Raw genomic sequence first — 14601 nt, forward strand, 5'->3', positions numbered from 1 at the left:
TTGAAAATATCATTTGTAATGACTCTGAAGAAAACTGGGATGATGATGTAATTGTGCAGGCTCAAGGATATTTGTATTTTTTCACACAGTTTCAGAATATATTTCTTCTTGAAGTCTATGCTAGAGTGTTCGCACATACAGATGTGCTCTACAATATTCTTCAGACAAAAAGTCTAGACATAGCATACTGCTTGCAAGAGGTATCAAAGTTAAAACATACTATATCCGAGTTCAGACGTAGTGGGTTTCCGTCCATATGGAGTAATATGGAAAATGAAAATTCTTCAGCCAATACAATGGAACCACCATTAAAGCGAAGAAAAGGAGATGATGAATTGAAATACAGGCAGCTGTACTACAGCATACTAGATCGTATGCACATGGAAATTACTGACAGATTTTCTGATTATGGAAAGCTTCAGTTCACACATCTTCTAGATTCTCAAAAATGTTCTGCTTATAGAGAAAACTTCCCGAATGAGGCACTACACAAATTATTTCAGTCCTATAACAGTCACTTTGATCAAGTACGTTTGAAAAATGAATTAAGTGTAATATATTCAGCAGAAGTCTTTGATTTTTCGAACAAACCTATCCATGAAATATTATCTGCCATATATGAAAACCAGCTGAACCAAGTTATTCCTGAAGTCCTTAAATTGGCAACATTAATTGTGACAATACCAGCTACGTCAGCATCGGTAGAAAGAACATTTTCTGCGTTGAAGAGAATAAAATCCTACTGTAGATCAACTCATACACAAGAACGTTTATCCAGCTTGGCACTGATGTCAATTGAAAAGTCATTTCTACAGAAACTTCGCAAGCGGCCCAACTGTAATTTCAATGACGAAGTCATCAAAGATTTTCGTCCCAATCAAGACGTCTGGAATTCACATATAAATAGGTAAGAAATTTTATTATAGGGTTTTAAAAATATATTTTGTGTAATAATAGGGTCAGTGGTAGCCCAGACCCTTAAACCAGTATACATCACTGGAACAAAAAAGGTCAAATGAACATATGTCCGAAAATGAAAGTTTTTCATGAGATGACAATCCTGTTATTTATGACGTCAGTCCCTCATAACAGCAGTCATATCAGTACAGTGTGTTTACACTTATTTTCAGTTGCAGGTCTTATGTTGGCCACATACTCACCATCCTCTCTCTTCCTGTAGGTAATAGCCAGTCGTCCGTTTGGATAGTAAACATTTGCATTTCCGTTCTGTAGGAACTCTGTGAACTTTTTTCCATTTTCGTAAAATCTAACCTCAGATTCCTCACGTGAAGGTGTCCTGTACATAAAAAAGTTTATAATTAGTCCTTAATTGAGGACCGTTTTAACAAAACTCAACAAACGCCATTTTTTTCGAAATGCGGGTTTTAACGGATTCTGGTCAATTGTAATGAGAGGAAAATGATGCAGTGCTCATAATATCACAAAACTCAACATTTTCCATTGAAAAGAGTGCCTCAATGTAGAGAGTTTTCACAAAACTCAACATCTCCAGTTCTTAAATTTTCACAAAACTCAACATATCCTCTAACTCAACATTTCACACTTCTATCCTGTTTCACAAGCTACAATATTTTACAATAATGTAATATATTTGCATTTTCACAACAGTGACACATTTCGGAGCTCAAATATTATATAATATTTTGTTGTTTCCTGCGTTAATTCAGTATAAATTTGGCCGCTGTTGTATGTGCATGTGTTTTATGAATGCTGATGAAAATTGGATAAGAACCCTGAATATTCTAAATCCGTTCAAGCTACTGAAAGGGGCAGGAAGAGTAGAAGCAGAGTTCGTTAATATAAGAGTAAGAAATGTATAGTTGCGCCTAAAAATAATGACATACATCCAAACTAGACTGTAATCATTGAGAACATTGAAAAAGAAAACGTGCTGCAGGTTCCTTCTGCTTAAATGATCTATTTAATTTTCGAGACAATTTATACAGAAGTAGCACAAAAGTTGAACAGGATAATTTTTTGCTAAGACATATGAAAGTTGATCTACCTAAACGGCATAGAAGGACTTCAAAAAGCTAGAAAGATTTGTGTCTATTTCATATTTCGTAAGAGGTGAAAATGGAGAAGGTTTCCCAGTAGGCCTATGTGCTGCTACGTTCAGAAAAGTGACAGGTGTGTTATTACGACATTGAAGGATGACATAGGTAATTTAGAACAAATGTTTACTCACAGAAAAATCCTGAAATTAACTCTTAGAGATTGTTTTCAGATTCTTGTGGGTCTCAGAATAAAAATTGCATACTGATTGGTATGCTTGTTGGTTATCTGGAAAGTTCTGAAGTTTTTAAAGAAATTAAACATTTCTTTCCTATCTGTGACCATAGCTATATGCCCCCGGACCATGTGTTTCGATTGATAGAGAAAGAGCTGAGAACACATGAATACATCATATTGGAATCAGATTATTATGAAATTATGGCAATGTTTGGGGACGTAAAACTTTTGTGCAAAGGCTGGCATACTTGTGATTTAAAATCGATGACAAAAAGTAGTGTAAAAGTAAAATTACCATTTAAATTATCTGAGATGAGAGTACTTACGTACCAAAGAACTTATAAGAATCGTGTAAAGTGTTATTTACAAAACACAAATTTTTCTGCACCAGTACAAGTTCAAGTGTTTAAACCAAGAAATACAAGTTCTTCTGTAATATCTAAATCATCTGACCTTTCACTGGTGAACCATGTCAGCAAAAACAAAGCTAATGATATGAGGAAGTTAATGAGTTACTTCCATAATGGTATTTCGGAGAGGGGAAGCAAGGTATTTTATGGTAAAGTTTTAAAGGGATATGCCAAAGATTCTGACAATAGAATAGATTATGATGAACCATTGCACTGAGATTATTCTGCACGATTTTGATCTTCAGTGACCTGTGTAATGTATTGCACAAATAGAAACAATTTAATTCGTGCAAATAAAGAGTTCTTGTAAGTCAATAACAAATTTTGGGGGGGGGGGGGGGGGAAAGCTTGAAATTAGGTTTCAGTCTGTTCAATTAACTGTTTTTTAATTCAGGAGTACTTAAGCACTATTTTAAAATACGTATTAATGATTTTGATGAGGATTTTACAGCTGCGAATGAAAAATAATTAAACATTTTAAGGTATGTGCATTTGAAAAAGTGGATATGTTGAGTTTTGTGAAATTCTTAACTTTTGTCATATTTTTTCCAAATAATTAAGATAACAATAATAGTTCCACTTCATATCAATTAATGCATCTCTGAAAGAGGAACAATGTCCAATTTTTTTCAGAATCATAGCATCAAAGGTCTGAGAATAAAATAAAAAAAACTTTTCCTGTAAAATTTTTAAAGTGGCGTTTGTTGAGTTTTGTGAAAACGGTCCTCAATTATTAATAAAAAATATCCATTCTTTTCTATAAAATAGTCCAATACTCTATTTCTGCATTCACAGGCTGCCACTTACACCTACCTATCTACATACATACATTTTTTTTACTTGGTTATTTAACGACACTGTAACAACTACGAGGTTATTTAGCGTCGAGGAATTGATGATAGCGAGATGATATTTGGCGAGATGAGGCCGAGGATTCGCCATAGATTACATGACATTTTCTTTACGGTTGGGGAAAACCTCGGAAAAAACCCAACCAGGAAATCAGCCCAAGCGGGAATCGAACCCGCATCCGAATACAACTCCTGATCGACAGGCAAGCACCTTAGCCAACTAAGCTACACTGGTGGCATACATACATACATACATACATACATACATACATACATACATACACACACACACGTGGGTACATGTAAGCTTTCATTTATTCATATTTTTCTGCCCAAGGGCAGGTCTTTCACTGCAAATCCAGCATTCTCCAATCTTCCCTCTTTTCTGCCTCGAACTTTTCTCCCTTTCACCATTCCTTCCAGTGCATCCCTTCTTCTTAGCCAGTGACTCAGACTATGTATTTTTCTCTTCCTGATCAGTTTTGGCATTATTCTTTCTTCATCCACTCATTCTAGTACAGCGTCATTTCTTATTTTGTCCATTTCACATGCTCCATTCTTCTCCATATCTATATTTCAAATGCTTGTAGTCGCTTCTCTTCACTTCGTTATTATATCCATGTTTCTGCTTCATGTAATACTACACTCCACACTAAGCACTTTACTAGTCTCTTACTTAGTTGTTTTTTTTTCAGAGGTCCACAAAAGATGTTAATTTTTCTATTAAAAGCTTTCTTTGGTGAAATTTGGCTTGAAAATTTTGAAAGTAATGTAAGTGGGTGCTTTAAATCCAATGGATATTAGTGTGTATTTTTGATTTCAAGTACGGTATTTATAAATATCCTGAGTGATATACATTATCATGCCGCATCTTACACCTAATGCTCTGTACATTGACGATGGCAATGATAGTACCGTAATTGTAAATTTTATGAAAGCTACCTCAATAATATTTTAACAAATAAAGAAGTCAAAATTAAATGCTGACATGAACAGTACGGTACTCACAAGGTTGAGGACAAATCATTTGTTTCACTAACAAACTGATAACTAGAGCCCGGATGTTAGGCAAAATGCCTTTTATAAACTGAGTGCATGTATGAAAGACCTATTAGAGATAAACACGTTTCCACACATTTGGGGACGATAGGCCCAATTTTTATTTTGCCTTTTTTGCCTATTTTAGCTCCTGTTACCTATTTTAAGGTTAAATGCCTTTTTTTACCCTTTTTACGTCGTTATTGTACAGTTTCTTTACTTTTAATGCATTTAAAATAAACCGCACGTAAATTATATCAAGAAACAAAAAAAGAATGGTTGTACAAATTAAAAATATACATTCACCTCACACAAATATTTGCTGAGAATCTTATTCGCCAGCAATACATATGTTTCCAAGAAGTCGTAAACTTTTCTCCCCTACCGATTCCATCTTTTATTTATTTTATTTTAGTTGGTTATTTAACGACGCTGTATCAACTACTAGGTTATTTAGCGTTGATGAGAGAGGTGATAACGAGATGATATTTGGTGAGATGAGGCCGAGGATTCGCCATAAATAAAATTACCTTGCATTCACATTACGGTTGGAGAAAACCTCGGAAAAAACCCAACCAGGTAATCAGCCCAAGCGGGGTTCATCTTTTATGTCACTTAACAAAGGTGTTTGAACAGTATAACCCTCAGTGCTCAGGTCACTACGGGGTTTACCAGCGAAAGAAAGGGGATGAGGAAAGTATTAAAAGCTAGTCTTCAGGTCCCATTACTGTTGTTGCTTGCACGCACAAGTCACGCGTACTTTGAAGTCTCTAATCCTTCTCACACTCCTCTTTTTGAGACAATATACAGTCGGTTTTTTTCCGATCTCTGAAAGAAAGTAGAGACAGTCCTTCTGAAATAAGTTGTTTTAAGTTTGCTCCAATGACTTCAGTAGAAGTAGAAAAATCTTTTTCCACCATGAAAAGCGTTCTCTCTGACAGGCAGCTCACTATGACAGTTGACAACTTAAAAAAACATCTTCTTGTGACATGTAACCAAGGAAAGTGAGTACCTTATGGGATAGTTTATTAAGTATTTGTCTATTTTTTGTCTGTTTCCATGAATAATAAATGCCTATTTCACTGTTTATTTTTACTATTTTAGTGCCTATATGCCTGCCTATTTTAGCCAAAATGCCTAAACATCCGAGCTCTACTGACAGCAGTGTTTTCTTTTCTTTCTGAGTGAAATCCTAGTGTACTTCTGGCTTTCGTCGATATTGAACAAATTCTTTTTCTTGCAATAATGAAACTTCAATAAAAATTGTGACACTCACCAAATGCTTACAGGTCTGGAGGGTCTCGTTGCATATGTGATTATTCTTTTCCCTGGTTTCTCGCCAGATACCATGGTCCAGCCCAGATCGATGAACTTGGGATCAGATAAGAGGTACTGGACTGCTGGCTTATCTGGTAATTAAAAGGAAACACATTGTGAATGTGGACACACATATGAATCGGAGGCAACAGTTGCTCTTTGTAGAACTCCTTGTGCTCATTAATTGGTTCTTTATTGACGAAAATTTTTCGAGAAGTAGATAGTACACATCTCTAACACATTAAATTTCGATGGGCCAGTTCAAAAGGGGAAACAACTTAAAATTTGAAGTTTTGAGAAACCTGCATTTTATATACTATGATGTACCGAAGTACATATGATATTTCTGTGCAGATATTCTGCGTTATCATATCATGAAAGGTGAGTGGAACGGAGAAAAATTCTCTCCGGCACCGGTATTTGAACCCAGGTTTTCAGCTTTACGTGCTGACGCTCTATCCACTAAGCCACACCGGATTCCCATCCCAATGTCGGATTCAATCCTCTCAGTTTAAGTTCCACCTCTTGGGTTCCCTCTAGTGGCTTACACTCATACACTGCGTCATATATGTATGACAGTGGCACAATGTCCACACATGTGCAGAGGTGCACTCATTATGAGTGACTAAGTGGCCGGGATCCGACGGAATAAGCGCCGTCTTAAATCACTAAGTGATTATTTTTCGCATATCATATATTATTATGATGTACCAAAGTACATATGATATTTCATCATATGATGACGCAGAATATCTGCGCGGAAATTTTTGTACTAGGGATTTGGTCATTTTTGCTAAAATATGAAACAAACTTGAGTCGGCTGCACCTACTGTTAAGGGTATATGTACGTGAACGACTACAAATATTATCAGAAAATGCAGGCTCTAAATTTCTAAAATTTTATAAGAAAATGAACTCTCAATTGGAAAAAAATTTCAAGGTACCGCAACAAGACTTATTAGAACTTAAATATCTCATGAAATCATAAAAAAGATTATTAAAATATTTTTCAAACCAGTTTTATCTAAGTATGAAAAAAAAAAAAAAAAGAATTCTGCACTTACATCATTTGGTAACCATTACATTGTTATGGTCTTTCTGACATCTTTAATATTTTTCCTGCATGTAATAAACACTTATTTCTAGAAAGTAGACTACTCTTAAACATGTAGGGTTGTTTACTTTAATATAATTAATTTTTTGTTTCTTCTATATAAAATATATTAAAATTTACATAATATTTTGTGACCTAATTTTTCTACATTCAAAAAATGGGCATTATTTTAGTCTACCTTTTACATAAATGCATGTTAAATCAGTGTACAAAATTTCATCATTCTATGTCTAATGGTTGTGGAGTTATGAAATAGTATGTGTGAAAATTTTCAAATTTTGGAAAATTTAATTTAAAGTAAAAAGTGAATTGTAAAAAATATTATTAGTAACTGTTTTTATACTTTTATCAGATATTTAAGTTCTAATAAGTCTTGTTGTGGTACCTTGTAAGTTTTGTCCGATTGTGAGTTCATTTCCTTATAAAATTTTAGAAATTTAGAGCCTGCATTTTCTGATAATATTTGTGGTCGTTCACGTACATATACCCTTAAGGAATAGAAAATTTTATTATGAACAGTTTAAGACGAATATCTTGAAACTGTCTTTATGAAACATATGCCTCCCACAAGCCAGAGAGTTGACTCTTGGGCCACTTGTTTACCAAATTATGCTTACTCTTGTCCAAATGCTTTCCTTGATTCTTCTCGTTCGTCTTTCCTTTAGTTTCGGATTTCACAGTATTCGTAGGAGTTAATTTCGATTTTCCCATATCTGCAACAATTGTTAACAGATGTGAGACTTCCCAGACATAACTTAATATGGGTGTTGCTCCAAACTCATGTACTGTACTAGAACTGAATCTTTCACTTGCGAAAAGTGCCTTTTCACACAGTGAGGTTTGCAAAAGAAAGATGATCCATATTTAAAAGTAGCTAAGAACAATAGTTGTAAAAATACCGGTACTAAATATAGACTATATACTTTCGTTATTTACTGTATACTTAAGGCTTTAATAAGTATGTGAGACATGCGACAAAAAGCCCCAAACTTATTTTGTCCTCAGGAGAAAAACAATGAAAGTATGAAAACTTACAATAGTTAACACTCATCAAGATTTAATAAAAGAAAAAATTGTATTAATAATACTCGTATTAGCAGTGCAATCGCGAAAGCTGTATGCAAGATGGTAGGCCTTTTCATCAGAGTATAAGCCTACATACCACACAATTACAGTATGTACAATTTACAAATCAATCTTGCATAGTGAAGTGCATATTTGCAAAAAGAAAAAATAAATACAGTAACTTAATTTTACAAATGTAAGAATAGTTATTTACAGTGGCGCCAACTTTTGGAAAACATTGTGTGGGCTCAAACACGAGTTATAAGTTAAAATAAATTAATCTCATAAATAATAATAATAATAATAATAATAATAATAATAATAATAATAATAATAATAATATACAAAAATCAATTTGCACTGTCAGAGTCATATTTTGTGAGGTGTCAAGTTACGACACGGCATTGCTGAAACTTCTCCACTCTCTAAACCGCGCGGCATTGGAGCAGCAAAGAGTGTGTTGAGAATTTCATTTGGATGTGTTTTTGAGTGTCTGTATATTTCGTATTGTTCTAGTGTGTTTAGTTTCTGGCTTTTTGGTTGAATGTACAGAATTTCTATGTCTGTGTCGATGCCTCTGTAGGTATAGTTAGCATTTGTGATGTGTTCTGCATATGTGGAAGTGTTTTGTAATTTTGTTATGGCTGTGATGTATTCTTTGTACCGTGTTTGAAATGATCTGCCTGTCTGTTCTATGTAGAAGTTGTTGCAGGTGTTACATTTGAATTTGTATACGCCTGTGTGGTTGTATTTGTTTGTTTGTGTTGTTTGTGCGTTGAGAGGTTTTTGTGGAGTATTATTTGTCCTGTATGCGTTGTTGTAATTTAATTTCTTGAATGAGGTAGCAATCTTATGTGTGTTTTTGTTTTTGTATGTTAGTGTGATGTATTTTTTGTGTTCTTGTGTTTGTGTTGTATTCTTATGTTTTTTGTGATTATGTTTTGTCTTTGGTGTTATGTTGTCTATTATGTTGAGGTTGTATCCGTATTCTTGTGCTATGTATTTGATTGTGTTTAGCTCTTCTTTGTAATCATGTTGCTTCATTGGTATGTTGAGTAGTCTGTGTACCATTGTCCATCAAGATGTATAAAAAAATTTCTCAAAAGAAAGTCGGAAGGATATACATCTTAAAAGGCAAATACTTTTACGAGGCAGGGGGTAAGCAAATTTTTACTGACTATTACACTCTTACTACGTCATACTACTTTTGACCAATAAAACGGTACGAAAGGACGTATTTCAACCAACGAGTTAGAAAGAGAAGACTATAGAGTGGCCATGTTGTCCTGTACAGCGCTCTTTGCGGTGCCACCGCGAAACACGGCAGATCTGAGCTAAGCGCCCACCTTTGTAAAAATTCGTCTGCTTACAATGTTGTATAACGGAGGTAAGAAGTACAAAAAAACGAAGAAAAAACATGCCTGTTGTGTGTGCTGCATATAACTGCAATGTCAAAAGGAAAAAGACAACTGATATATCATATTTCATGTAAATTTTATGAAGTTAAGTCCATAGTTTTGTTAATTAGCAGCATTTTTTTTCATGCATAAATGTGTAACAACGCCCGGCATAAACAAAATAAATGGTTCACTGGTAATGTACTTAAACTAAATACGGATAAAACCAATACAATTCCGCTTCAGACCCAGTGAAAAACAAATAGCAATACAATATTAAAACTGTATTTTGACATCGGCATCCTTTATTTCTGCTCCTTCTGTCGTTACTGCTTATACAAGAAGACGATGAGCTGTAGCTTATAAGAAGTAGGCCTATTTCGAAGACAAACGATTAATCAAGTAAATGGTTCACTAGTAATAAAGTTAAACTAAATACGGATAAAACCGCTACAATTCCGTTTCAAACCTAGTAATAGCAATCAAATATTAAAATTGTATTTCGACACTCGCATCCAAAGTAACGCAAAACTCTGGAGTAGGTCGTATTGTTAGTATTTTGACTGGAAGGACATGAAAGAACATAATTGAGCACCCACGTGCAATAATGGGGTAAGTATGAATATATTTCGTAACTACTTACCCCATTATTGTACGTGGGTGCTCAATTATACACTAATAATTATCTGTGGTGCCACAGCCCTTGAAAGCTCAGACAGACCAGCCTCACGTTCACATTTCGATAATAATTATACTTTACTGTAACAAAAAAAAAAAAAAATTGAAAGCGTGTTTTGTCATGTTTCACCCACGTTAGAAGCTTGGAGGTAAAGGTTGTTTACTACAGATAGGGCCTACTTTCATTCTATAACTTATGGTATAGTAAATAGTTTTGCAACGTGCAGAGACTGGGATAACAATTTAATAAAATCATCCGAATCATACTCGTTCATTTTATAGGCAATCTTGCAGGTCGCATTTAAAAGAACCTAGGAATATTAACATTTTCTTCAGTATATTTGCTAGGACTTCTTGTCATACTACTGTACATGACAATTTTGCTTATGTTATTCTTTTAAGCATTCCTTCTAGGAATAGCTCAAGTGTTTTAAATTTAGCGTACATAAGTTTAGATTAAGTTCCTAGCACGTATTTGACGAAATACTAGGTTTTTCCACTTTAGTTTAACTGATTTATGCAAAAGAAATTAAGACAGCTGACGATTCTAATGTCAGTTATCACCACGCCCACTTTGTTTTGGGCGCATAAGTTCATTACCGACGGTCGTTCAATTTTCTTCAAACATGGCGGCGCAATGATCACTCTATATCTTTCTCTTTCTAACTCGTTGATTTCAACCAATCATGGCTGCTTATCGCACAATTTTATCGCGTCCCTAGCATTTGTTTAATTTTATCGCGTCCCTAGCATTTGTTTCTTTGTTTGCCAACATTTGAAACTGCGCTGGTCTGGACGTCAAAAAAAATATATAGGCCTATATATATATATATATATATATATATAATTACAAACCACTCCAGTCGATGCACAGCAGTTTCAAATATGACTCGCATTGGCATTCAGGAACAAGAATTAATCAAAATCACTGATCATACCTATGCATCTTCTGAAATCCGATTTACAAATAAATGAAGAGCACCATTCGGAAATCCTGAATAAGTTGAATACACTATATAGGCCTAAATCAACGAGTTCCACTTCTATTACGCACACGTCCAATATAACATCAATTGAACCACCAACCACATTCAAATTTTAAAATTGTACATTCAATAATTATTCCTTTTAAAATTATTCATTCGGAAATCCTGAATAAGTTGAATACACTATGTAGGCCTAAATCAACGAATTCCACTTCTATTATGCACACGTCCAATATAACATCAATTGAACCACCAACCACATTCAAGTTTGAAAATTGTACATTCAATAATTATTACTTTTAAAATTATTCATGTTTATTTTTTTATGTCATCGTCGTTAAATAAAACTTTTCTAACTCTTGTGTATATTAGTTAGGTTATGTTATAGCTTCTGTTATATGATATTATGGATAGTCGGGTATGAGAGATTGTTTAATATTAAGATTTATTGAAAATCATCTATCAAGTGACGTTGATTACTGGGATTCGGATAATTGAAGTGGAATGCAACTGTCTTAATAAAAATGAAACTGAATCAACAAAGCCCTCTTGACTAGTAACAGGCCACAGAGTTCAATGATGATTCCATAGTTGGCACAACTGATACTGGTAACAAGAAAACATCATCATAAAACACTACTGCCATCTAGCGTAATGTTGAGATGGTACAATAATACATTTTTAAACAGTTGTATTTTCGTAAGCCAATTAATATTTTATTGTACACTTTGTTACTTCTAATCTTTATATAGCCTACTTTCTTCTAATCGTGTAATAGTCAATTAAATCCCACTCGAGTTTTGATTTTCTTTAGATAAATCAAAACCTCTAGTGAGATTACTGTTGATAACACAGTTCTTATGATGAAAGTTGTTTTGCTAATTGGTTTAGCAGAAGCTTGTCGCCAAGATTAACTTTTGAAGATAAGAAATGATGATGCAGAAGATAAAAGATCTTATTTTGTAGTGAAAATGCCAGACTCAAAAAGATGCACTGAACGCACATTCACAATTCCAAATAAGAAAGAAATTAGCTTGAACTCCGTAGAAATTTGCAGAAAGTACATATCACTTCGACAATAATGTACTTGTAGGACATCAACAATCTCCTCTTTAGTACAGAAATGGAAGATACAGCATTCAAGTAGGTGGAATTAAGCACACTTCTGAGTGTAATAGCCAAGTATATGGAAACACCTCATCCAAAAAGTTACAAGAGTCATAGTTTTAGGAGGTCTTCATCTACTCAGTAGTTCTGTGGCAGATATTCTAAGTCTGAAATGGTACCGGGGCTGGAAGTTGCATGGAACAAAGACGTTATAATAGTATACTAGACTCACACAGAGCACTGGTGTGCTGTCCAAAATTGAAACCAGTCTGCGCATGTTTACGCCGCCATGCTACTGGTAGAAATAGAGCAGTAAACACGATTGTCATACTTGTCCTTTGTTTTGTCTCGGGTGTTTTTAGTGAATAGTGTGAAAGTAATGGCAATATAATTTTGAAAGATGATATATTATCGCCGCGGACTCATGCTTAACATGTCGGCATCATACAATAACGTGCGGTGTGGTTTAAAAAAAATAATTTTGCCGACCGATTGTTGCTCTGTAGGTTTCACTCTAAGCGTCACGTTGTCACGTCTACTTTCTCGATAAGAATAAGCACTAGTTTGTTATATTGTTAAATGGCTATTATTATTATTATTATTATTATTATTATTATTATTATTATTATTATTTCATATACGAGTACGTTGGCTTTCTTAACTCTTAATAATAACTTTTTAATAATAATTTTTAATCACATACCTTAATGTTCGTCCTCAGCACAAGACATTGCAACCTCGGGTTTAGTCTACGTGGATTAGACAAGTAAGTGTCATTTAATAATACTCGTAATTGAAGCAGCTTATTGGTTGCATTATTGAAATTGAGGCGAGTGATTGGAGCGGCGACACAAGAAATTGAAAACAATAATACAATTAAATTTCAAAGACCTGCCGAACGCATGAGGCCGCTCAAAGACCTGCCGAATGTTAACCATGAGAGCGCGGAGATAATACCATCCCTGTTTAATTTTCCAAGCTATTTGCAAAAGGTACGATATAATATTATCTCTGTTGTTACAATATCAATATCATTAAAAATCAATCAGTAGTTTACGACAATAAAGAATACTTAATTGTTAGTACAGGTATATCAGACTGTAGAGAAATCCCACTGAGTGAATTATTTAGACTTATACATCAGATGTTAAAACATTAGTGTAAAGATAACTTTTTGTTTTTATTATGTAAGTGAATTTATCTGCAAGATAATAAACTTTCATTCAAGATCCATATATGGATAAATAAATATACAGATAATAAATAAATAAATAGCTCTAATAGCTAAGCCTCCTTTGTGAATTTATGATTCAGAGTTCACCTATAAATAACTCTTTTACATTTTGCCGGATATATTTTATTAACAAAAGCAAGGAATGGCATCTTATTGATATTGCATATGTGCATAAAAATTATGTACCATCACTCCGTAAGCAATGATAATATATATATTTTATTTATTTAAAATAAAAATACAATATGTAAAAAATCCATACATAAAAAGTATGTGGTTTTTTTTATCTTGCATAAAGTGATTGTTTAGTTTTTAGGTCTTCACGTTACCTATTGTTTGCAATGTATTAGGTACCGATACTTTTTATAATTGATAGCATTCCCTTTATTAATTGAAGAATGAATTCAATGTAATTTGGCTACCTTCGCATATTATATTTTGCCAGATTACCTATGTCCTGTGGTCTAAAAGTACCGGTAATATAATTTATTTTTGATTCTCTAAAACTTAACAACAAGTCTATACTGATTATCGCATATTTATTTTACTTAGGGATTTGATTATAACAAGAACTTGTGTAATCAAGGTGCATATATTTATGTCTTGTGATCTAAGAGTTAATATGTTAATATAATTTTAGATTCTCTGAAACCTAACAATTTGCTGATTATCGTAAAATTATACAATCTATAATGTGTATTGTGTAAGCCTATTTATGGATGTATCAGTATGTTTTCTATAAATTGCTGCATACGTATTTTCTTTTCTTTAATGTTCTAACACATATCAATGAAACTTTGAATATGTTTATTTCGTCCTAATTTTACGTTAAACGTCGAAAATGGCCATAATATGTCAATTTTAGATCATCACAGCATTAAATTGCGTGATTTACGCACTGCTATTATTTGTCTGCTCTCCAACAATATGGCGGCAAGCGCAGCGTTCAATTTGCCCCGGTTTCCTCGTTTCGCGCAGCCGAGACTGTAGGGGCTTGGCATGGAAGAATACGTGAAAGAAAAAATGGGTAATGTTAATCAAATTCTAATGGGAAAGAAAAATATGTTATATTCAGACTAATTATGTATCAAATATGTCAGACCCTAATTTTTAACTTCAATTTCTGAAGGTATTAGCATTATTAATGCCAC

The 14601-nt window shown here is 33.8% G+C and overlaps 1 protein-coding gene across 1 annotated transcript in view; it reads right to left on the minus strand.

The window, feature by feature from the left end:
- Positions 1-7775, minus strand: part of LOC138709454 (uncharacterized) — a 37503-nt gene extending 29728 nt beyond the window's left edge. The window contains exons 1-3 of the mRNA XM_069840231.1: positions 7601-7775; positions 5829-5961; positions 1161-1297 (exon numbers count right to left, since the gene is read on the minus strand). Coding sequence (XP_069696332.1) covers positions 1161-1297; positions 5829-5961; positions 7601-7694 — 364 coding nt within the window. The 5' untranslated portion in view covers positions 7695-7775. The remainder of the gene's footprint in view (positions 1-1160; positions 1298-5828; positions 5962-7600) is intronic.
- Between the last annotated feature and the right edge of the window lie 6826 nt (positions 7776-14601).

This window comes from Periplaneta americana, chromosome 1 (genome assembly GCF_040183065.1).
Source record: "Periplaneta americana isolate PAMFEO1 chromosome 1, P.americana_PAMFEO1_priV1, whole genome shotgun sequence".
In the NCBI taxonomy this organism is placed as follows: Eukaryota; Metazoa; Arthropoda; class Insecta; order Blattodea; family Blattidae; genus Periplaneta; species Periplaneta americana.